Source organism: Clavelina lepadiformis, chromosome 2 (genome assembly GCF_947623445.1).
Source record: "Clavelina lepadiformis chromosome 2, kaClaLepa1.1, whole genome shotgun sequence".
In the NCBI taxonomy this organism is placed as follows: domain Eukaryota; kingdom Metazoa; phylum Chordata; class Ascidiacea; order Aplousobranchia; family Clavelinidae; genus Clavelina; species Clavelina lepadiformis.
The window spans coordinates 2267807-2292912 of record NC_135241.1 but is presented as its reverse complement, the minus strand read 5'-3'; the positions used below and the strand labels follow the sequence as shown (position 1 = coordinate 2292912).

Below are 25106 nucleotides of genomic sequence, written 5' to 3'. Positions count from 1 at the left end.
GTGTATTTCTCTTGGGACTTTCAAATTTCTTTTGCGCATTATAGCAGTGTTTCTTAAAGACTCCCGACTGAAGACTATGTCATTGCCAGCACAGGTTTTCGCAAACTTCAATTAAACGTGTGAATTAGCTCTGCTACTTTATTACCTGTTGTATGAGCTGTAATCTAAAACACTAAGTACAACTCGCACTGTAACAATGTTTTTCTTGTGTTTCCTGCATTCTAGGTCTTGGAAGAAGCAAAGCTTGAATGTGGTGGAGTGACAATCACTCCTGATTTAACTGAGAAAATGACCTTTTCCATATTTGAAATTCAAGAGAAAATGTGGAAAGCAAAGATGAGTAAAGGTGCTTATAACCATCAAATGCATCAATTATTAGCATTGTGCAGTAATGGTTAGTTGATTTAGCGATCTTAAGCTTTATATCAATCTTAATTGGAAATTAAAAATTGCTGCAGGCCTTAGTCTTGATTGACATGAAGACAGAGTTTAGAATACGCAGCGACACGAATGAAACCATCCTCTCAGATGTCATTGAAATTTATTCCTGGAGGATTTGGCCCACTGGAGACAAAAGACTGATGATGGACAAGCAGGTATAAATTGTAACAAACGCTAATAACACATGAAGTTGATTTTCTATAGATTTCAATAAAAAGAAAAACAGGTCGAATACCTTTGACATAGACACTGTATGTAGGTAAGGGGATAGGTAAAAGTATCAATGTTCATTGTAACATAGTTAGAAAACACATCTTTTTAGGTTTACAGAAATTTCACCAAAGTCACTGGCAATAACATGAACAATTTGAAAGAAAACTATTCATGGGTGTCAGAAAAAGTGAATAAAGTTGTAGAGTCCGTAACAAACAAATCGGGCCAGGAAAAAGCTGTCGTAGTGATGGGAAAATCAAAAGCGTATGTTCCGACTTCAGCATATTTTTGCATATATATGTTGTCAGCTTTATGTTTCATCAGCGCACAAATTAACTGACAGAATTCTGAAGTTGCTAGCTAAAGTCGAAGCATATGCCTTTTACAATCTGACAGTCACAATCGCAGTTGCTGGCCGAAGTAATGGTCTAGGTCCGGTACTTAGTGGCAACACAGTTCTGCCAGTCATCAATTGCCCTCTTATATCTGAAAAATGGACAACTTCCGACATTTGGTCATCTCTCAGGCTTCCTTCCGGTCTCGATTACGTCACATCCCTGAGCCCTGATACGGTGTGCAGCTTCTTCAGAATTGGTCGAATGTGAAAGATGCCAATATGACAATCACTGTATGAAGTCAAAAATTTTCCTGTTTATAAACCTCCACACTGCCTCTTGAATAAAATTTCGTTGAAAGCAAGGGTTTCTGTGATTTCAATTTATGCATTGCGCAATTTGTGCGTGAGCTAACTGTGCCATACACAATTTGATTAAATCTACGTAATTTTGATCACCACGTTCAATAAGATTTTTCATATTTTATTTACTAACGGATAGTAGGTTCGTATAATTTGTCATTTATTGTGCGTTGACTCATATTTTACGTTGGCGGACAAAATTCTGGCATGAACAAAGCAATACAAGCGGTAACATAGGCTTTTAGATTAACCAACTGTAACCAAATCCGAAACAAACCCTTCACAAAAATAATGAAACTTGGCGCATGTTGGGAAGTAGATACCAGTGCTGTAACCAAGTCATTTTTTTAAAACTCGAGTCGAGTCATTTGAGAAGTTGACTAAAGTCCAGTCAAATTACTAATTGGCGCAAGTCAAATCAAGTCATGCCAATGGCTATAACTATGCCATGCCATGGTTTTTTAAGGACACAGAAATCCTCCTGTCCACAGTTGAATTTATTTCCAACTTTATTTTTTCTAAGGATCGAAAAAGTAGATCGGTCGATCCGAATCCAAAAGATCTTCAAATTCTTTTCTGGTCGATTCGTCGAGCATCTTCGCCCGCTTCCTATCTGAAGTGGACGAAAATTTTATTCTTCTGGTCGAATCTGCGACGAACATTTATAGTGCTTACACGAATAGTAGGCTGCAAGAGGGTTCACTTTCTTTTCTTCAGCGAAAATCTACCTTAATAATTTGCTTTGCCGCAGCTACTTTACCTTTCTTTAAACATCCAAAAAAATTGGTAAACCAAGTCCAACAAGCAAGCTTCGACGACATGTTTGAGTAATGGTCAACTCATAAAATTTTTATAGATGTAAGTAAAATATGTCTCTATTATACTGTAATTACTTATGAAAACGCCAGTCCTTCGGGATGCAAACATATAATAGCTACTACAAATAAAAAAAGATATGATCGATAGATCTTGACATAAAAGCTAAACATGTTTAGTTAACTTTCCTCTACAATACGTTAATTCAGATAGGTCTAATTTAAGTTTGCTGTCTTATAGCAAGCTTATCTAACTTCGACTTACCGATGCGCTTGTGTTCAAGGAAGGAATAGGAGACTGATCATTTGAAAAGATTTTTTGTGTAACGTGACACTTCATTGATTTGGGTCCCGTCTGAAGTGTTAATTAAATAACTACTCACTCCGTCTGATTGTGTTTCTTCATGTAAACATCGATTACATTTGTACAGGGATACCTTCTTTTGTTTTTACGTAGCGTTATAGCTATAGGCTATATCTAAAAGCTTCAGTCACCTGTTTTCCTTGCAGAGGGTTTAAAGTAATTTCAGGGAGAAAAAAATCCGCTCTGATTGGCTCACACATTAGTTTGAGGTTTTAATAACTCTCTTACTTTGTTGTTTACTCAGCAATTGAATACTTTCTTTATTCTCGAGTCTTACAGAAAAATACACGAAATGCGAACGTGAGCACTTTTTTATGACAAGTAAGCGAAAAAGTAAGACTTAAAACGTATTAAATTTTTACTATGTTTCAGCTATCATGCCATTTTATGGGCATCTTAAATCCCATTTTTTCGTTACTTAGCAATCGATCATTTAAAGTCGGTTGGGTAGTCGTTTGGTTAAAGCTTTAGACTCGAAAAAATATCCACGTGATCCGTGTGCAGTCGCGTTACCGTTGTTGTACCCTTGGGCAAGGCATTAAAGACGATTGCTCTTGTTCAGTGGACCAGGTGGACAATACTAAATTCGGGCAATACGATATAAATAAGTTAAACGAAGAAGCAAATGAAAAATGTATGACAATTGGAACTTGCACAAAAGACTATCTTGGTAACCGCGGCTTGAACGGTGAAGAATCATCGCCAGCTTTAATCCGTGCAAAGACTTTCCTCAGTCCGTGAAGGATAAAATTTATGATACCACACCAAAGTTGACAACACGATTTTTTAATCGTCAGATGGCAGCATGGATTCAATTTTGCTATATTGGAAATCGTTTATAAAATTAGTCATGAAAAGCCACAGAACATTAGTAAAAAATATATTATGAAGACAAGCAAAGCCACTTATACAAAATTCTAACAAACAAAAGTAGTGTAATCAAATGACATCACAAACTTTCAATCAATGATTTGTCAAACGCCCTATAAATTGACTTCAAAATTTTAAACATACCCACCATGATTTACTCAATGCAAAATAAGCTACAGAACAAGCTAAACTGAAACCTACCTACATAACAAATTTTGACTGCAAATTTTTAAAGCTGTGTGATTTGTTATTTTCTTCAAATAGTTTTTGGGGTGGCCTAAGTGTTTTCCCTCTGGTGACGTATAACGGTTTTGTTCTAATAAAATTAAGATTTGTTTCTCTTTTCCTTGTATGAGTTACTTGCATTGAAGAGCTGCTTAAATTAACGTTGCGTCATTATGGTAAGAATTTGACGTTGAGTGCAAAGCATTTCATACGTGTTTGGTGTACTGTATATATTTGCAAATGTAAAGAAATCAATCAAAATATTGTCTTGTATTTCTTTGATATACAAACGTCATCATAGTTTATTCTGTATTACTGCATACGTCACAGTTGAGGGCGAAAATATTTCGGACACTAACCTTTGTTTTTTCTTTTTGCAAAACTGTCATCTCCAAAACGTTGTTCATAAATTTTGACGCAGTTTTTCGGAATCGCCCTGATACAGATTGCTAAAATGATTCACCTTGCCGAAAGTCTGCTCTTAATTCTGATTGCGTTTCTATAGCAATAGCCCGTATAAAAATTATTTTTGCAGCTTTACATCCAGACACAATATGGCTGTGGTGCAAATTATTGTCTCTAATACCAAAATCCAATCTAAGTCAGGAGCTTGTCTTATTGTTGACGACCCGACATTTTAGATAATGTACATAGTCAATAGGCTAACAGCATAAGTACTATAAGTAGTTCACGGATGTTCAAATTGATTAATAACAGTTAAAGATCTCATAGATATGTATATCTCATAGATAATAACACTGGTCAACAGCCAATTTGCTTCTGAAACGAATGAGGTCAATCTTGGCTAATTTGGGGTCACTGATCTCGAATATCAACTTTAAATTTGTTAATTAGCTCTAGTTTTTGAGATATGGCACCATGCCAAAATGTGCTTTACTTGCTAACGCGGAAAGAAGTGTGCGTTTATCTGTTGTAGTTTGCATCTGCCAGATAGAGTTGGGCACTTAATATATTTGTTTGAAGGTAGATGACGTTTCTATTCATATTATTTTTTATTTTGACGTATGTTTGAGTTGGGTTGTTTGCTTGCTTCATGTGTGTAGTCTGAACTGCTCTTTCTGCAGATGCCACGTAAATGCATAAAAAATGCAGACAATTTCTACTAGATTTGTGGTGAAATAACTTTTTCTTCACAAAAGTGAAGTATAACGGCTGTGGTCAGGAAAACAAACCTTGTATTCAACTTGTATTTTGGATATAAAGTTGGTGATCAGGACAAGAGTTGGGCCCCTAACATATGCTGTAACTCCTGTGGTGCAAATCTTTGGCAATGGCTAAACGGAAAAAGAAAATGTATGCCCTTTGCTGTTCCAATGGTTTTGAGAGAACCTACTGACCACATTAGCGATTGCTACTTTTGCACGACCCCCCACCCCCCGGTTTGTAAAGGTTTGTCGAGAAAGAAGAAGCAAAGTATTCAATACACAAATATTCCATCAGCAATTCGTCCCGTACCGCATGGAGAATTACTTCCTGTTCCTGAGGTACCTAAAGAATTCACGTTACGTTGAAACACTATCTTCCAAAGAACCACACCTTATAACTCAAAAGAAATTGCACTATCTTATCCGGGATTTGGAACTACCAAAAGTTAAATCAGAAATTTAGACTTCAGCTCTAGACTACAGCAATGGAATCTTCTGGCAGAATCATCATCTTCGAAGACGGTAAATTTGATCAAGTGTTATTTGACAAAGAGAAAATTGCATGGGAAGCGTTTAAGTTGCTGGCCACAAAATTCTTGGGGAACAAAAGAGCTGACAACTACACGGAATTGGTGTAAATCTCATTAAAGCATACAGATGCATGGAGTGCAATATGTCACTGAAGATACACTTTTTGGACTCGCACCTGGATTTTTTCTACCAAACTGTGGAGATGTCAGTGATTAGCATGGTGAGCGATTTCACCAATGCATATCTGCAATGCAAAAGAGGTACCATGGAAAACAAAATCAATCAATGCTTGCTCACTTTTGCAGGATGATATGTAGGGATGCTCCATTAACCGTATACGAGTTACAGGACAAAAGGAATATAACAGATAAAATAGATTAGAAATTCATATTTGGAAAGTGGCAGTTATTTGTTGCATATGCTATGCTGAAATATAAACGCATGCAATTATTACACTGTTTGTACATTGTTACTGTTGTGTTCAATAAAGTGCACCAAGGCTTGCCATATATAGATTAACATACAAAAATGAAAATTTTTTTATCTTTTAAACTAGAGCTAATCAGCAATTTTAACCGACATTTTTGGATTCAGCGTCCAAAAATACATAAGAATCAATTGTTTTCTTAACGGAAGCAAAAAATTTTTGAAAAATTGTTGACCAGTGTAATCAGCATGGCTATGGTGTTCAATTACACTATAATTTGGCTTAAATCGTAAATTTTGTCAACGTCTGATATGGAACCAATTTGTGTCTATTAGTTACTTTACCGAGGTTTACTATAAAAATGAAAAAAGAAAACAAAAGAACTATTTGATTTTAAAGGTCATGCAGTACATAATATCATCAGCGTTTAAGATGCACCCGCTATACAAATTGATTTGACAAGGCTGATTCGTCAGCAATGTGCTAATTGTACAGCCTACAGGTGAAGGATAGAAAAATGAAAAATTTGAAAGGTGTAGCCGTAAAAGAATACATGACATATTTCTATTAATCGTAATGCTTGTAAAGACAGTTTATTTTTATTCTTTACTTCTGCTCAATTTGAAGTGAAAAATTATAAAAGTAATCGTATAATTTATTATGCACAATTCGCACATATTTTATATTTTGCGATTATTTGCCAGGAAACACTGCTCTTTGAAACTGAACCTATGTCGCCTCACATACGTACGCAGAGTGAGCTTCAATGATTTTTGTTTTTATTTTCAAATGCAGTTTCAATCAACAAAAACAAACTTATCATATTGGTTGAGTTATAAAAATCCAAAGAAAGTTGAGTTGATCAAGTTGTTATAGAATGGCACAGCCATCGAACCAACCTTAAACAACAAAAATAATTGGAAAAACAGCCTCGCAATGTTATGCTATAATTGTTCACCGTATTTTGTTCAAATGAGAACTTGACTAAAAATTACTATTTTTAACTCTGCAATATGCCGCTGTAAAGTAGTTTTTTTATTTGTCATTAGCTTTGTTTTACTATAAATCTTCACAAAGATTACCACAAAAGTCCAAATGAAGCAAAAAAATTATGTAATTTGTTTGAGACAAACTTTGTAAGTTTCTGGGAAAACTTTCGCAATTATGACCTCAAACATTTTTCTGACCTTTTGTGACAGGAAAAACAAATCTTAAACTGCTGTCATAAGAATTAAAATTTCATTAAAACAAATGTATTATTTCGTACTAGATTTCTTTTCAGACGAGGGAAGAGCTGCTGAAACGTTTGTGGAATCCTTTGCTGCTGCCTGCCTCACAGCTTTTTGTTCACTTCCAGACAAGGGTTTGTTTTCATCTAATAATATAAAATAAAGTAATAAGTAATACTTGAATTATGTTATTTTGATTAGTTTTAATTTTCAAGTTCTATAGATGTGTAACAAAAACTTTTTATGAATTCCAATAATTTTTTTTAACATGAGTATCAGCGTTCCTTTTCACGATTTTGACATTATTTCTTACACTCCATTGTTTCGAAGTCTTGTCTAATTGCGAACTGCCTTTATAAAACGAAAAACCGCGCAAAAATCGATTTGTAAAACTTATTTCCTTGAACGAACTAATATCTGTTTGTGAGCTAGTTTTGTTGTCTCACGCTTCTATATACAAATATTTCTTGTTGAATGCGTTTTGAAAATGATTCTAGGTATTGTTAAAATTGATTACGACACGGTTTTTAGGCCTCGGTTTGCGATATAGTTTTCCTTTTATTGTTCACAATGTTATTTTGGGGTTATTTGATAGGAAAGAATAACATCACTTGTGTTTGTGTAGAAAAATCTGAACATGTCTTATTTCGAAAAACAATGCTAAATGTTGACAAATAATTACTAAAAGGCAGTCCAGTTAAACAAAAGCACGACTAACAAAACACCATTGTACAATCAGTTCCCATCTAAACGTAAAATATTTGGCTGGCGTGAGACTAGTTTCTTTCTTTCACTTTAGAAAGTAAATTTGTTTTGTTGGCTGCAAACACTTTAAATTATGCTTCATTGTGCAAAACTCTACCACATTTCAAAACATAGTTTGTGCCACAGGTACATGGCAGTTTTTATTTATTTGTTATTAATACAGCATAACATGATACAGATTCTCAAAACAAACCCGTCCAAAAAGGTGAACATCAGACACTCATAAATACCGAACAACAATTTTCGTCTTTCGTTTGAAAGTTCTAGATTCGTGTTTCTGTTCTGCTAGCGAAGTGCTAAAGCGCGTTTTATACATATCGGCTAATTAAATTCGATTTTGATATAATAGACTCGGCTAATGCACATTGCAAATATCTGTATATGAAATGCTGCTTGTTACCCCGCTTGAACGTCTTCACTTGTTTGCTTGTGTTTGTATTCACGTTGTGTATACGAAGTAATATTAAAGCAAAGGCAGGTTCAAAATCCTTTGTGTATTTTGGTACCACGATCAAGGTGTTCATGCCGAGTTGGAAGGTTCGACTTACAGCTAATTATTAATCATTACACTCTCACAGCTAACATGTAACATGTAAGTGGTTTCTTATTTCAATCAAAGCAAAGTTTATTGAACAACACAAGAACTCGAGGGCGATTTATACAAGAACACGGGCTTGCCATTATCCAGAGCTCTGCTCAGTCCGTCCTTGTTACTCTGAAGTGGAATCCCATTACTTCTGTCAGACTGCTGGCTGAAGTGCAAGTTGTTTTCGAGCAAATTGTATTCCTTAAAATCTTTAACAAAAAATAATAAATTAAAAAAAAATTAAAATCATGCACATTAAATATTACTTGATTTTTAGCACTGAAAATTATGTTGGTTTCCTTCCCCAATGTCTGTTATTGAGTTGTATTTGTTAATAGTTTACAATATTTACCCTAACATCCAGGGCAGGCTTAATTAAACGGGAGACCAAATGCAAAAACTGATGTACGGTATAGCGAGCCCCTTGCTGATTTATATAACTTAATAATAACGTAAACCAAATATCAACTCTTTGCCAACCAGGTCCAATGAAAGCTTTGATTCTTGATGCATTCTCACCATAAAATTATCTTTCTGGAACAAATGGAGAAATAACGCTCAGAATTGCGCAGATGGAAAACTGAATTGTTATTTTTCTTTTAGTGCTATAAAATCTCGGGGTCGCCAAGACTGCTTGGTCCAACGCAATCGCGTTACTCGCATTGGCCTAGGGCCGGTCCACTAATTTGCTTCATGTAGTTTGCAAGTTTCTGAGAGGATCGATACAACTTTGTTCAAAAGAAAAATAAAGCGGCTCCACGACGCCAACCAGCGCTCACCGAAATTATTTTGTCTGCTCATCCGCGCCACTTCTGATGCAGGCACTTTGACATTATTGGTACCATCGTAAACTGAAATTATAACATAATTGTTACAGCAAGAAGTTAACTTAGACAGAGACATATGTCTGTTGTTTGTCTTACTGTAAACGTCTGGCATTTTGTTGAACGTATTCTATGTTGCTCAAATTTTACAATTTCAGTTTTTGCTTAAATTTTTGACCGTATTTCTTTTAAACAAAAAAAATGTATCTAAATATCACATAAATTTCCTCGATCGCAATTTACTAACTGTAATGAAATTATTACACTTCCTAAGTATTTATTTAAATCTATAATTTAGTACTGCAGCATTACACTTTCAACCTTTACCTGACACACTTCACTCTGAGTCATGGCAAGAGTTTTGTCAATTTGCTTCAACGCAGCATCTTTTTCTTGTTATATATGATCTTAAAGGATTAACAGTCGTTCCACAGATTGCGTTTTTCGTGAGTTTGTGGTGAAAAGTTTGTTGCTATTTTCGGTTGAGTGATCTTTCTGCGTCATGTTGTCATAACATCGAGTAGAAGTTGAGATGAAACATAAAATTGTCTGCTGACGAGATTGCTGCTATTTTTGTAGATTTTGAGGGTTTAGAATTCGGGACTTTAACGTCTAATTTAAAAACTCCAACACATTTAACTTTCATCTTTGTATCTTTTGGTTTCCCCTAAACTTCTTGTGCTTTTATATGATGGATTGTTTGTTTTACTGATGCTTTTTTAATAAATAACACTTCTCTTTGACTACATTTGAAATTTGTTCGGCATAATGTCGTGGGTTCAATTATGTTTATGTTTTGCAATTATGCAAAAGAATATTTAAATGTATGGAATTTTGCTATCTATTCACATCGTTCATATTCATGTCTCGTTTTTCATTTTAACCGGCTTGTTTTTAGTTGTTTAACCCAATTTAATAGTACATTTTGGAGCGAGTTATAGTTTTTCTGCTGAAATTAATGTTCATCTTGCCCTTGTAGGATTTGCAAGGCAATGTATGGTGACATATTTTGGACTTGAAATGATTGTTGTGATATAAAATACGCGATTGTTTTTATCCGTGTGCATTGCGCAATATGATAAGAAAAAGTCGTAAAGCTAAACTTTCTTCGTTTCTCAGATTATTTATCTTGAAAAGATAACCAAGGTACAATAAATACTATTCAGCAGTTTATTAATTGGTTAAAATATGAAAGCTTTTACAGTACATAGCATTTGCTCACTATTAATTACCAATAATGGTTATATACATATAGCAATGATAAAACACAACACACTACGAAATTCTTTGGCAAGAGCCATGTTTGTGAACGCAATAAAATGTCGCTATGATATTACTAAACAGTGTTGTGAAATCTTTTCGGAATAAAAAAATAAATTGTCCGCCCGTCAGTAATAAATTTCTCAAGATCATCAATGTGACTGGCAACTTGTTTTCCATCGCGTCGGTCCACTGACAGACTGTAATAAACAACGTAGTCATCGAATGTTTGCCAAAACCTCTTGCTTAAAGGGTCTTTTGTTCCTATAAACAGTCACAATAAATATTATAGCCTATAGATTATAATATTTATAATTATAATTTATAAAGAAGAGCAAACTTTTACTTTGGTGTAAGCATGTTATTCCAAGTATGTATCTCAAAGCATATAGCAGGATACAAGGCTAAACATGACAGGAAATATTAATCTGATTGGAGTGATATAATTTGTCATTTCAACAAATTCCACTGTTGTCCGCCGGTTAAAAATTTTACATCTACAGAGACTCAAGTTAATAAAGCAAGTTTGAGCTTTTCCTACGAAAATGTTTCTCAGCGACAGAAGATTTAATAACCTAAACATATGAGCAAAGCTCAAAGTATTAAGTCGATGAAATTTTCCGACTGGTTTGATATAACGTTCAAAAGTCTTAACCAAACAGTCAATTAAACTTGATTAATCTTTAATTTTTCTGCATGACAGATGACATTCAAAGCAGAAGACAGGATAACTTTGCTCTAAAGCGAGCATAATTCCTCTTTTGTTTCTCCTTTCGTGATTCCTTCTTTTGTTATGAAGTGACGGAGTTGAAGTGTTAGCGCGAAATAGTTACAGCTATTGGTAACTGCTTACCTTTTTGTATTTAAATTTAACATACCTTGAACTGAAGTCAACTTTCTCAGCACGTAAGCCTCCAACCGATCAGCAAAGTTGTCAAATTTGATCATTTTCGCGATAGTTTGAGAATCTACACCATCAGTTTTGTAACCGTTGAAAACTGCGTTAAGTAATTAGTTATTGTAGAACGTTTTTAATATTCGTTTAAAAGCAAGCCTTGTTATGGGAAGCACTTACCAAAGAAACGAGACATTTTCACTTTAATTTTCTGAGTTTATACTGAAAACAATTTTTGGCAATTCAAATCAGATATTTTGGTTTCTCGAATAAACAATTCGATCTTTATTTCCTGGGCAACAACGTGTGTCGTAAGAAAAATTTAAAAATTTTGAGTTATAAAAAGCACGATGAAATTTACTTAGGCTACAGCAAAGGCGAGATTTGCGACATATTTTGAAATCTTTCAAAACCATGCGGTTGTCTTCGACGTTAAATCGTAATGCCGCAAGCCGTAACTCTAAGAATTAGCTCAAAATTCCTCAATATATAGGCTATATACAGTAGTAAATCATCCAAACTTTCCAGTGGTTAACCTTCTGCTATGAAAATTAAGCTCATGCTTTCAGAGGAAGCTTAACTTGATCCACATGTCTTCGCATTGTCATAACATCCTTGAAGATGGTCATAGTTGAGGTTAAGAAAAAATATTTATGGGTAAAACACCGGGAGAGAAATCTTGTAAGCATTTTACGCTTGACTAAAACCTGCTTGCGCATCTCCATAAATTATTTTTGAAGTTGCTAAACACAGGGGTTTCATGATTTCTTGCGTAATGCATTAGTTTAGCGTTTTTCGTGTTTTCGGCATGATGATTAATTTCTTTAAAACTTACGCCGTAAACGGGCGAATATTCACGATTTAAGAACTTTTCTGTCCAAGTCAAAAGCTTTACTAAATTGATTTATGCGTAACCTGATTATGTACAGTGTATTTATTACTTTAATTTGAATTAACCAATTGTATTACTCAAATTATAAAGACAAAACACTAAGAAATTTATTTAAAAACAACTATAAGTAAAATATTTTTACACTATACTCTATATGCGTATATATGATTGCACAAATTATTTATCAATACATTAGATGTGCGCGTTTTAAAGCAATGCTTTTCTTTCAAAGCTATTTGCTTTAGGTCAACTATAATATCATACAATGTGAGCTAACATTGATTTGAAATTTTGTATTAACGATTAGCTTATGACGTTTTAAGTTGAACAAATCAATGCAGCAGAAGATGGAAAGACTTTCAGGGGCGCCATCGCTCTAAAGATCTTTCGTCATGTTGTCATAACAAGTATACAGGTCGTCACGGTTTTGGTTGAGAAAATATAAATGGGTAAAACACCGGGGTATATCTCCCGGGCAATTTACGTTTGTTTGAAGCTTGCATCAACGTATGTTTCTACCAAGGGGTCTTATGACTTGTTGCGCAATAGATTTAGCTTTTTTCATGTTTTTTGACAAAGCTGCTTTTAGTTAAACCCTGGATAAAACGTGCCGTCATCAAAACATTTATAGAAATTATAACATATAATTGTCTGTATAATTGTTGTGTATTATGCGTTGCAATGATGAACTGCTAATATTGCAATAAAATTGATAAACCTGTAGGGGTGCAAAAAATTTATTTGAGAAATCCACAAATCTAAATAATGGTAAACGAAAACGCTAAAAGTTGCATTTACTGTACACGAATTAAGTATCGGTAGTTCTCTCGCTTATTCCCTAAAACATGATTTCCTTTATTTAATCATTTGCTTTAAGTCACTTTTCATATCCTGTAAATTGAAATTACAATTTTCCAAGAACGCAAATGACGTCATGATACATATTACACAAACAGATTTTTTTAATTTCAAATTATTTTCAAGTAACTTTCAGACTTGCGTGCCATTGCATCATCGTTTTCATTGCGTGCCATGGAAGAGTACAATCAGATTCTATTGTTTAAGCCAAAAAATTTCACTTCCTCATAACACAGATAATTGAAGTTCGTTGCTGTTCTATTTATAAAACAAAAAGCGAGGCTTAAAGGTCAAGAGCCAGTCATGTTGAGAGTAAATTGTCATAAAACTCTTACGCGCTTCATGACCTTCATCAGCTCTTTCTCGCGCTTGCGACTTCAAAGGCAACAGAATCATCTGTCACGCATCAGTCAATGCTGCGTGGCTTGGCGCCGCAGCAGAAAATTATGTTGTAAGCTTTTTGATTTTTTCTATTTCGTTGGAAACAAGCAAACAACGAACAGCAACAACCACGAAATTTTCTGGGCAAAAAGTTTCACTTGTTTCAATTGACCAAATGACATTACGAAACATAAATATACAATTTATTGACGGTTTACTCGGTTTGTTTCTTTCCGTCGAAAGAATTAAGGCCGCGGTGAAGTCAAAGGTTTGCAAAAAGAAGACGTCGAAGAAAAAGTTTGATCTGAGCGTGGCTTGCATGGCCCTTTTAGGCAATATATGTTTATTGAAACCTTTATCTTTTATATAACTTTAATCGTAACTACTGTATAATCAGAAAAACTTGTTTCGTTTCAGATGTGATTATTTAATGAACCTCACCCTGTTAACAGTGTGTTATTGATCGCTTGCCGATACCAGGACCGGCGTTATAACGCCAACTGACCTATATCTATACAGTATTCTATTTTTTAACAATAATAAAATTTGAATAAAATTAAAAGTATAAACAAAAAAATTATGCTAAAGCATGTTATTACCCTTGTTATATGTAGAAACTGCTTAAAGATGCCAATAAGCGTTCGGCTTTTCAGTATTCTTCTCAAATTATTTCCGTTACAAACGCTTTCTCTTCTTGAATATTGCGTTTGCTACAGTACAATAACCTTCATGGAGTTTGCTGCTATTAGAAAAAGAAGTTAGATGGGCAACCTCAGACATCTAGTGCCGGAATTTAAAAGTTTTTTTCCAATAAAGGAAAGCAATGGGATGTTGTGAAATTATTTATTATATTTGTAGAGGTTTAGGATGATGGAATAATTTTGTATCAACGGTTTTGTATTAAATTTAAGTAATAAGAAACGTAAAAAGTAACGTAATAAAACGTGGATTAAACCGTAATAAAGAAGAGTCTACGTTCAAATGTTAGGGAAAGTTATGTTTACATCCTCGAAATATAAATTTTGAATCTGTCATCAAACTACCACTTCGTTACTTTTTGTGTATGACTATAGATAATTACTATTATGAAAAAGCAATAGCAAATTTTGCCCTACACGCAGATTCATTCAGTAAGCAAACATTACACGAAAAGTTCAGTCCAAATGTGTTTCTTGTAATGTTGTATTGTTTGTGTTATGGTCTCATTTTGATTTCCGCGCCTCCCAATTATGATGCCAGCTTTTCTTGTTCCTTCTGATTGTATTGAATTCTCGGCGTTTTCCTGATCTAGACATTCAGTTCGGTTAGTCGTTAGTGAGTGTTGTGACAAGGCGTTTTCTCTGCTCTATGCTTTTAGTGATCGTTCCTCTTCTCAATTTTAACTTTAAGTCGACGTCTATTTTTTGTGCAGTTTTTAAATATAAGTTTTCACCAGCACTCAAGTGTGAATTTGGTGTGGCGGTTTGCCGTGAAAGGAGCTACAGACCCGGCCTAGATACTTACGCTTGTATTAATGGGACCGAAAAAATTTAGCTGAAAAAAGCCTTATTCACTGTTGGCTTTGTACTGAACTGTAAAGTTAGTACACAAATAGAAATCTATAATATTTTGTATTCATTATTATTTCTTAAAACAACAAACGATATTAATTAATAACAAGAGACAGACTGATGAATACTTCAAAAGTATTTCATTATTAACGTTAATTTGATAACTACAAATAAAATTAATTTAAAAAAAATAGATCCTTGACTTGGTGTTTGATTTGGCATGCACAACTTGCTTAAAGATATGCTGACAAGTGTTCTGCGTTTTTAGTATACTGGTTCGGAAAGAAAATTGCAAACCTTCCGAACTAATGATAACATATAGTTTAAAAGACATAAGGCATAAGGTGGTACAGCAATTATTTGTATTGAAAGTAAGAAAAGGATTTTTATTACGTCAAACGGTACATATAGAAGTATTTTTAGTTATAGTTCCATCAGGTTATTTTGCTATAACAGTAAAAACGTGTATAAAATTTCCTTCAATCCGCAACTTATTTTGCTTACAGTAAATTGAAAAAGAAAATAACGATAAGTTTTTCAACCAAAAATTGAATACCATATCCTCGCCAGTATCCCTGCTACATAAACGTAAATAGGACTTCCGTCATGTAACTTCTTGAAAATATCGTTTTCGTTGTTTTTCACCGGTCTTCCCTGAGACATATCCGAGGAGAGACTATAAAAGAGTTCGTTCGAAGATGCGTCTAAAGAGCATTTTGACTTAAGTCAAAACAGAACAAGGAAAGTTGATACAAAAAAGTAACGGTTACTAAGTTATAACTTGAAAATGAATTTGTCTAAATTTCTATGTAATAGAAAAGTTGCTGAGTAAACAAGTCTCACTTTCATTTACAAACTCTCTTGCTAAAAATCCAGACAAGTTTCCGGCTCGGGTCACATTACTTATTGAAACTAATTTATGTTGACCTCCATCGAAAACTGAAATATATTAAAATTAATGTTTATGAAGAAACAATAATTCTTGTTAACTTGTTCTGCGGAATTAAATAGGAAATTTAAATCAAGGACACAGACTTCATTTGTAATTCATACTTACTCCGAAGTGGCATTTTGTTGCAGGAAAATATGAAGATGTGTTTAAAGTACTTGATTTATTGCTGCAAAATCTTATACAATGAACAATCTTTTGTGCTTGTTCTAAATGTTTTTCTGCATAATTGAAAATTACATAAAAGCTTTTTTCAAATTTTTGTACGACAAATTTCCAAATTTTAGTGACACGCTCCTTTTAGTGACACGTTTAACAATTGCCTTTATATTAATATTTTAATTCTTTCCTTTTCGCATATCTTACAGTTCATTGTATAAAGTATTCGACTGGAAAAAACACAATAGTTCATAACTGTCCGATTTTTGTGGTTAATAACTTCAAACTTTTATATTCCGCAGTTTTTGCAAAAATGCAAAAACTCTTTGCTGTAGATTCTTAACTCACTTTGGATAAAGTTGTTTTAATTAAACCACACAGATTATAAAATACTCGCGTTTGACAATGCAAACCATAAGTCGTTTAAAAGCTTTGTACTACCCTGGTATAAAGCTTTATGAAATTTCTTCTCAAGCGATTTCTGATTAACTTCACTTACACCAGCTTTTGTTTAAGAACCCAGCCCAGAGCATGTTCCAAAGCTTTGTTTTTCTCGGACGACCAAAATGACAAAAGCAGGAACAAGCGTCGTGCCAGGATGACATGTTACTATTTATTCATTGGCAAATCGTCGTTCAATTTTAACAAGCATCTGTGGAACCCTAGTTTGCCAATGATACTTTGTTGTGAGCTTACGTTTAGAAATACAGATTCAATACGCGTAGAGTATCGTAAAAATGAAAAGCATAAACACTTAATTAGCAATTTGGTAAATATCTTTAGGGTAAGCATGTTGCCAACATACTTTTTGAATGGCAAGAAACTACACTCATTTAAAGTCGTTAATTAATCTGTAAAAAATTTAATTAGATTGTTAAAACGATACGCAAACTGTGTATGATTTTCGTGATCATCTTCCGTCCAGACTCCTATTCCTCAGATAACTCCAGATGGCCATCAAATAGAAGCAAGTCAAAACTCCGGATTTTTCTAAGACGAATGTTGTGGCATTTTGTTCTCACTTGTTGATCGAGTTACGCATCTTGTTTAGCTTGCACCTTATTGTCTCACACATGACACCCGTGGCAAAAACGTCTTAATTTGTGCCTGTGTTTTATTATTTTATTACACGGCGTAGTGTTATCGGTTGTTTGGTATTTTTCTTATAGTATAATATACTTGACACTTCCTCATAGGTCAGTCCGCTGTTATTAGTTGTACAGTTGTAATGTATATATTCTTTGTGCAACAAATGTGGCCACAATTAACAACAATGTATGTGTCATCATTGCTAACAGTTTTTACATTTTAGTTTATTGTTTTGTGTATTTCGTTTGTGTATCATAAGTTTGACTTGTTTGCAAGTTTTGTGATTTATATTATTTGCTGTATCTTTTTTCGTATTGTTTGTTGTGTTTCTTGTAAGGTTGTATTGTTTGTGTTTTGGTCTCATTTTGATTCCCGAGCCTCCCAATTATCATGCCAGCTTTTCTTGTCCCTACTGATTATATTGAATTCTCGGCGTTTTCCTGATCTAGACATTCAGTTCGGTTAGTCGTTAGTGAGTGTTGTGACAGGGCGTTTTTTCTACTCTATGCTTTTAGCGATCGTTCCTCTTCTAAATTTTTACTTTAAGTCAAAGACTATTTTGTGTGCAGTATTTAAATATAAGTTCTCACCAGCACTCAAGTGTGAATTTGGTTTGGTGGTTTGCCCTGAAAGGAGCTACAGACCCGGCCTAGATACTTACGCTTCACGTAACGCTTGTATTAATAGGACCGATAAAACTTAGTTAAAAAAAGCCTCATTCACTGTTGGCTTTGTACTGCACTGTAAAGTTAGTACACGAATAGAAATTTATAATATTTTGTATTCATTATTATTTGTTAAAACACCAAACGGTAATATAATTAATAACAAGAGACAGAGTAATGAATACTTCAAAATTATTTCATTATTGACGTTAATTTGAATTAACGTTTGAATTAATTTGAATGAACTACAAATAAAATTAATTAAAAAAAATTAGAACCTTGACTTGATGTTTGATTTGGCATGCACAACTTGCTTAAAGATACGCTGACAAGTGTTCTGCTTTTTTGGTATACTGGTTCGGAAAGGAAAATTGCAAACCTTCATAGCTAATGATAACATAGTTCAAAAGACATAAAGCATAAAGTGGTACGGCAATTATTTGTATTGAAAGTAAGAAAAGGATTTTTATTACTTCAAACGGTACATATTGAAGTATTTTTGGTTATAGTTCCATCAGGTTATTTTGCTATAACAGTAAAAACGTGTATAAAATTTCTTTCAATCCCCAACTAATTTTGCTTACAGTAAATTGAAAAAGAAAATAACGGTAAGTTTATCAGCCAAAAAATGAATACCAATTCCTCGCCCACTTCCCTGCTACGTAAATGTAAATAGGACTTCCGTCATGTAACCTCTCGATAATATCGTTTTCGTTGTTTGTCACCGGTCTTCCCTGAGACATGTCCGAGGAGTGACTATAAAAGAGTTTGTTCGAAGATGCATCTAAAGAGCATTTTGACTTAAGTCAAAACAGAACAAGGAAAGTTGATACAAAAAGTAACGGTTACTAAGTTATAACTTGAAAATAAATTTGTGTAAATCTCTATTTAATAGAAAAGTTGCTGATTAAACAAGTCTCACTTTCATTTACAAACTCTCTTGCTAAAAATCCAGACAAGTTTCCGGCTCGGGTCACATTACTTATTGAAACTAATTTATGTTGACCTCCATCGAAAACTGAAATATATGAAAATTAATGTTTATGAAGCAACAATTCATGTTAACATGTTGTGCGGAACTAATAAATAATAAATATTAAATAAGAAATTTAAATTAAGGACACAGACTTCATTTGTAATTCATACTTACTCCAAAGTGACATTTTGTTGCAGGAAAATATGAATATATTTTTAAATTACTTCGATTTCTTGCTGGAAAATTTTATATGATGCACAATCTTTGTGTTTGTTCTAAATGTATATCTGCATAATTGAAAATTACATCAAAGCTTTTTTCAAATGTTTGTACGACAAATTTCAAAATTTTATTGACACACCCCTTGGATACATGTACTTAATATATCATTTGCTTGTTGAATTTAGGAGTAATTCCCTTCATAAAGTACATATGCTTTTTATATTTTAAGAATTAAAACTCTCTTTTAAAATTTGTGCTAAACACCATGCGGAGAAACCGATCATTATAAGCGCTACTGTTGAAACCAATATACCGGTATTTAAAGCCTTTGATTACTCAAATTTAAATTACATGTTCGATTGAAACTTTGTTGCGCATTAACTATCATATCTCAAATGCCAATGTGAGGTTTTAACTTTTATTTAATTATATTAAAAACACTAAGCATATTGTACAAATTCACGCTTTAACATGGTTCAATGCTTTGGTTTTGTACATTTATTCCCAATTGGCAATAACGGAAGCAAGCGTCTTGTAGAACATTGAGAAATCCTGGTTGTGTTAAAACAAGCGTCTGTGAAAGCTTTGGTTGCCAAATAATGTTTGTTGCGCTCTCATTTTACGCTTGACTAAAACCTGCTTGCGCATCACCATGAGTTATTTTTGAAGTTGATAAACACAGGGGTTTCATGATTTCTTGCGTAATGCATGAGTTTAGCGTTTTTCGTGTTTTCGGCATGATGATTAATTTCTTTAAAACTTACGCCGTAAACGGGCCAATATTCACGATTTAAGAACTTTTCTGTCCAAGTCAAAAGCTTTACTAAATTGATTTATGCGTAACCTGATTATGTACAGTGTATTTATTACTTTAATTTGAATTAACCAATTGTATTACTCAAATTATAAAGACAAAACACTAAGAAATTTATTTAAAAACAACTATAAGTAAAATATTTTTACACTATACTCTATGCGTATATATGATTGCACAAATTATTTATCAATACATTAGATGTGCGCGTTTTAAAGCAATGCTTTTCTTTCAAAGCTATTTGCTTTAGGTCAACTATAATATCATACAATGTGAGCTAACATTGATTTGAAATTTTGTATTAACGATTAGCTTATGACGTTTTAAGTTGAACAAATCAATGCAGCAGAAGATGGAAAGACTTTTAGGGGCGCCTTCGCTCCAATGATCTTTCGTCATGTTGTCATAACAAGTATGCAGATCGTCACGATTTGGGTTGAGAAAATATAAATGGGTAAAACACCGGGGAATATCTCCCGGGCAATTTACGTTTGTTTGAAGCTTGCAGCAACGTATGTTTCTACCAAGGGGTCGTATGACTTGTTGCGCAATAGATTTAGCCTTTTTCATGTTTTTGACAAAATTGCTTTTAGTTAAACCCTGGATAAAACGTGCCGTCATCAAAACATTTATAGAAACCATAACATATAATTGTCTGTAGAATTGTTGTGTACTATGCCTTGCAATGATGAACTGCTAATATTGCAATAAAATTGATAAACTTGTAGGGATGCAAAAAATTAATTTGAGAAATCCACAAATCTAAATAATCGTAAACGAAAACGCTAAAAGTTGCATTTACTGTACACAAATTAAGTATCGGTAGTTCTCTCACTTATGCCCTAAAACATGATTTCCTTTATTTAATCATTTACTTTAAGTCTCTTTTCATATCCTATCAATTGAAATTACAATTTTCCAAAAACGCAAATGACGTCATGATACACAAAACAGATTTCTTTAATTTCAAATTATTTTCAAGTAACTTTCAGACTTGCATGCCATTGCATCATCATGTTCATTGCGTGCCATGGAAGAGTACAATCAGATTCTATTGTTTAAGCCAAAAAATTTCACTTCCTCATAACACAGATAATCCAAGTTCGTTGCTGTTCTATTTAAAAAACAAAAAGCGAGGCTTAAAGGTCAAGAGCCAGTCATGTTGAGCGTAAATCGTCATAAAACTCTTACGCGCTTCATGACCTTCATCAGCTCTTTCTTGTGCTTGCGACTTCAAAGGCAACAGAATCATCTGTCACGCATCAGTCAATGCTGCGTGGCTTGGCGCCGCAGCAGAAAATTATGTTGTAAGCTTTTTGATTTTTTCTATTTCGTTGGAAACAAGCAAACAACGAACAACAACAACAACGACGTTTTCTGGGCAAAAAGTTTCACTTGTTTGGATTGACCAAATGACATTACGAAACATAAATATACAATTTATTGACGGTTTACTCAGTTTGTTTTCTTCCGTCGAAAGAATTAAGGCCGAGGTGAAGTCAAAGGTTTGCAAAAAGAAGAAGTCGAAGAAAGAGTTTGATCTGAGCGTGGCTTGCATGGCCCTTTTAGGCAATGCTGTAACTACTGTAACTACTGTAACTACTGTATAATCAGAAAAACTTGTTTCGTTTCAGATGTGATTATTTAATGAAGCTTACACTGTTAACAGTGTGTTATTGATCGCTTGCCGATACCAGGACCGGCATTATAACGCTAACTGATCTATATCTATACAGTATTCTATTTTGTAACAATAATAAAATTTGGATTAAATTAAAAGTATAAAAAAAAATTATGCTAAAGCATGTTATTACGCTTGTTATATGTAAAAACTACTTAAAGGCGCCAACAAGCGTTCGGCTTTTCAGTATTCTATTATTTTATTTATATTCAGTATTATTTTATTTTCGTTACAAACGTTCATTGAGTTTCCTGCTATTAGAAACAAGAAGTTAGATGGGCAACCTCAGACGTCTAGTGGGGGAATTTAAAAGTTTTTCCCCAATAAAAAAAGCGGTGGGATGTTGTGAAAATATTTATTAGATAATATTTGTAGAGGTTCAGGATGATGGAATCATTTTGTATCAACGGTTTTGTATTAAATTTAAGTAAAAAGAAACGTAAAAAATAATGTAATAAAACGTAGATTAAAACGTAATAAAGAAGTGTCTACGTTTAAAAGTCCAGGGAAAGTTATGTATACATCCTTGAAATATCAATTTTAAATCTGTCGTCAAACTACCACTTCGTTACTTTTATGTATGACTATAGATAATTACTATTATGAAAAAGCGATTCCACAATTTGCGCTACACACCGACTCATTCATTCAGCAAATATTACACGAAAAGATCAGTCCAATTTCCCCCCAAAATGTAAAATCTTTCCGGTTGAGAGTCAAGTTATACTAAAGTAGAAAATGCTGTGTAAGGCTTACATTTGAGATGCAATATGCAAAGCGCGATATGATAATATTTAATATTTAATATGATAAAAAAAAGAGTTGAAGATTTCCTATTTTGGAAATCTGCTCTAATGAGAGCATAATCACTTAAATATAACATGATTGTAATTTATCAAACCAATCGATTTTTCTTAAATGGTGCTAATTTGTATGACATAATTTGAAAAAATGACAATTTTTGAGCAGCAAAACACTGGAGTTAAAAATTCATTTGTACATTATTTTGGTTTTTATTCTATTGAGTGAAAAATAACAAAATAGCGACGAAAGATATTTTACCATAAAAAACAACAAAACAAAATAGAATCCTTCAGCAGCGAACCTTGTACGAAAATGTAGATATTACGACCGTTTTCCAATTCGGCGATAATGTTGTCTTTGTTGCCTTGCAGTTGCCGGTCATGATATTTACTAAATGAGAAACTATATCGGCTTAAGAGGTTGCTTGCAGCTGCGTTTAAAGTTTTAATTTACGTCAAAGCAGAACAAGAGAATCTGGGGTTATATGCAGAAGCTTGTTCTTGAATAGGCTTGAAACTTCAAGAAAAAAGAGTCTTAGAATTTCCATATTATTAATTTTTATTTCTTAATTTACTATTTACTGCTCTTATTATTAATTTTTATATTAAAATGGTGTTACAAACGACTTACGAAATTGTGCAAAATCCGGTGCATCACATTTAGTTTACGTTTGTAAAGTGCAACCTTAAAGTTTCTCCTTAAACTTTATGAATGGGTGCTTGTGAATTTGTGAAATAGCAATAATTTAAAACTTATATTTGAAACTGTTATCTCATTGCGTTACTAAATGTTTTATTATCTTCAGTGACGTGTGAGCGACTCATGCACAGTGTTCCAGGGTTACGAGTGAACCTATAGGTATTATACTTTGGTGCTTGAAATACGTCATTCGCTTTCTTCATATCACGTAACAAGAACGTGAACCAAACCTTATAAGTTCACTTGTCTGAACGTAGCTTTAGTCTATAAATCATACAGATAATTTGCAAATTTCAAGTTTTTATTTCTTATATAATGAAATCAACATTTATTTTTTTGCGACAGCGGTAGCAAATTTTCTTTACAAAATAGAGCACCACCACCACCCTGATTTAACAAAGACATAGATTTCACCACCATTCAAGAACGTAATAATTCCATCTTCATTACCATTCACCTTCACTGCATTGCTTTTATCGGAACATTTGCTATAATACATGTTGTCCAACGTTGCACCTGTAAGGTTTCGTTTATGCGTTAAAAACAGGTTTGATTTTGCAATTTCAAAGATTATTTTATAATTTTGATTTGTATTCTTACTTGAATTGCTGAAGTAGCCCTTTAAATGTTGACACAGGTTTTTGCTATGCCCAAAAACGTCGTGTATGGGGACATTTATTTGCTGATTCCCGTCAATAACTATTAAAATATTACGAGCAAAATGTTGAGAATTACGACTCACTTTTATAACGAACACAATAACCAAAACAGTAGAAATCATTTTATTATTCAGACGTTTCGGTTGAAACTACAACTATCTTTAATGCACCAAGCAGGGTTTCTCATATTTTTACAGTCGTGGCCCACTTTTGTTCTGTAAATTATTGTTTGGTGCACTTTTCAAGGTTCTTCTTATAAACGGGTTATGGAATTATTATTTATATTGAAAGGACTGACTAGTAAAACTACTAGTTTAACTTGATTATTTACTTTTCAGATTAATGTCTTTCTCAGGTTTAATGTCAAAACAAGATCAAAATTTTGAAATATATCATCTGAAATAAAGGAAAGGACTAAGATTTGATAAAAGCTCTTTGGCCCACCTAAAAATGCTCAATGACCCACCAGCTGCCCACTGCTGGTTGAGAATCCCCGTAACAGAGAATCAACGGTAATGTGACATTTATAACTCCTTTAGTATAAAAGAAACATAATCAGTTGGTTATGCTTTATGCTGTTTTAGCTCTTGTTTTCTTTATATAAGTAAAAATTTTATTTATTATAAATTGTAAATTTTAATAAATTTTACAGAAAGGTTTGTACCTTTTCAGATGGAGCTTCAACACTTTAACCATACTTACCATATAGTGGCATTGTCTTGTAGAAAGTCTACACGATACAGTAATTGTCAGGGATAAGACAAGAAACGAAAAATCTATTTTGCTTTCCCCTTATAAATTTGACTGCATTATATAAAGCTGTTTCAAATGAGTGGTTCAAGCATTCTCGCTATACACCAAAGAAAAACTGGGCTCATATAGTTATTTCAGAACAATAACAATAAATATCATTTTTGCTTAATTTTGTAGTTCCAAAAAATCCTCTTGCGTGTAAATCCTGTACTTTAACAGAACGATTACAGCCTGATATGGCCAATAAGTTCTTTTATTGAGATAATATTTATTATTTCGTTGTTGGCAGTGTTGATATCATTTTTAGACGTTTAACAATTGCCTTTATATTAATATTTTCATTCTTTCCTTTTCGCATATCTTACAGTTCACTGTATAAAGTATTCGACTGAAAAAAACACAATAGTTCATAACTGTCCGATTTTTGTGGTTAAAAACTTCAAACTTTTATATTCCGCAGTTTTTGCAAAAATGCAAAAACTCTTTGCTGTAGATTCTTAACTCACTTTGGATAAAGTTGTTTTAATTAAACCACACAGATTAGAAAATACTCGCGTTTGACAATGCAAACCATCAGTCGTTTAAAAGCTTTGTACTACTCTGGTATAAAGCTTTATAAAATTTCTTCTCAAGCGATTTCTGATTAA

At 33.4% G+C, this 25106-nt stretch overlaps 2 protein-coding genes and 3 long non-coding RNA genes across 9 annotated transcripts; all 5 read right to left on the bottom strand.

The window, feature by feature from the left end:
• Positions 1-1456: 1456 nt before the first annotated feature.
• On the bottom strand, positions 1457-2422 carry LOC143446854 (uncharacterized). Its single transcript, XR_013113984.1, has 2 exons — positions 2112-2422; positions 1457-2000 (listed from the first exon to the last, which is right to left on the bottom strand). It is a non-coding gene; the product is annotated as an uncharacterized LOC143446854 (long non-coding RNA).
• Positions 2423-6511: 4089 nt separating this feature from the next.
• LOC143446047 (uncharacterized) lies at positions 6512-9532 on the bottom strand. Of its 4 annotated transcripts, none has more exons than XM_076945498.1 (5): positions 9481-9532; positions 9109-9180; positions 8422-8538; positions 7017-7124; positions 6512-6648 (listed from the first exon to the last, which is right to left on the bottom strand). In XM_076945498.1, the coding sequence occupies exons 2-5, from the start codon at positions 9128-9130 to the stop codon at positions 6620-6622; spliced, it is 276 nt and encodes a 91-aa protein (XP_076801613.1). In that variant the 5' UTR covers positions 9131-9180; positions 9481-9532; the 3' UTR covers positions 6512-6619. The 4 variants fall into 4 exon arrangements, 3 of the variants coding, with proteins under 3 accessions (XP_076801613.1, XP_076801612.1, XP_076801611.1); XM_076945497.1 differs by lacking the exon at positions 9481-9532 and adding an exon at positions 9253-9474; XM_076945496.1 differs by lacking the exon at positions 9481-9532 and having other exon boundaries at positions 9109-9474.
• A 777-nt stretch (positions 9533-10309) lies between these two features.
• LOC143446327 (uncharacterized) lies at positions 10310-11901 on the bottom strand. 2 transcript variants are annotated; one of them, XM_076945920.1, is made up of 3 exons: positions 11489-11901; positions 11292-11411; positions 10310-10613 (listed from the first exon to the last, which is right to left on the bottom strand). In XM_076945920.1, the coding sequence occupies exons 1-3, from the start codon at positions 11502-11504 to the stop codon at positions 10429-10431; spliced, it is 321 nt and encodes a 106-aa protein (XP_076802035.1). In that variant the 5' UTR covers positions 11505-11901; the 3' UTR covers positions 10310-10428. The 2 variants fall into 2 exon arrangements, with proteins under 2 accessions (XP_076802035.1, XP_076802034.1); XM_076945919.1 differs by having other exon boundaries at positions 10310-10677; positions 11489-11894.
• A 3205-nt stretch (positions 11902-15106) lies between these two features.
• Positions 15107-16180, bottom strand: LOC143446699 (uncharacterized). The gene is made up of 3 exons (XR_013113971.1): positions 16047-16180; positions 15833-15928; positions 15107-15693 (listed from the first exon to the last, which is right to left on the bottom strand). It is a non-coding gene; the product is annotated as an uncharacterized LOC143446699 (long non-coding RNA).
• Positions 16181-23329: 7149 nt separating this feature from the next.
• On the bottom strand, positions 23330-25099 carry LOC143447407 (uncharacterized). The gene is made up of 3 exons (XR_013114089.1): positions 24409-25099; positions 23648-23746; positions 23330-23563 (listed from the first exon to the last, which is right to left on the bottom strand). It is a non-coding gene; the product is annotated as an uncharacterized LOC143447407 (long non-coding RNA).
• Between the last annotated feature and the right edge of the window lie 7 nt (positions 25100-25106).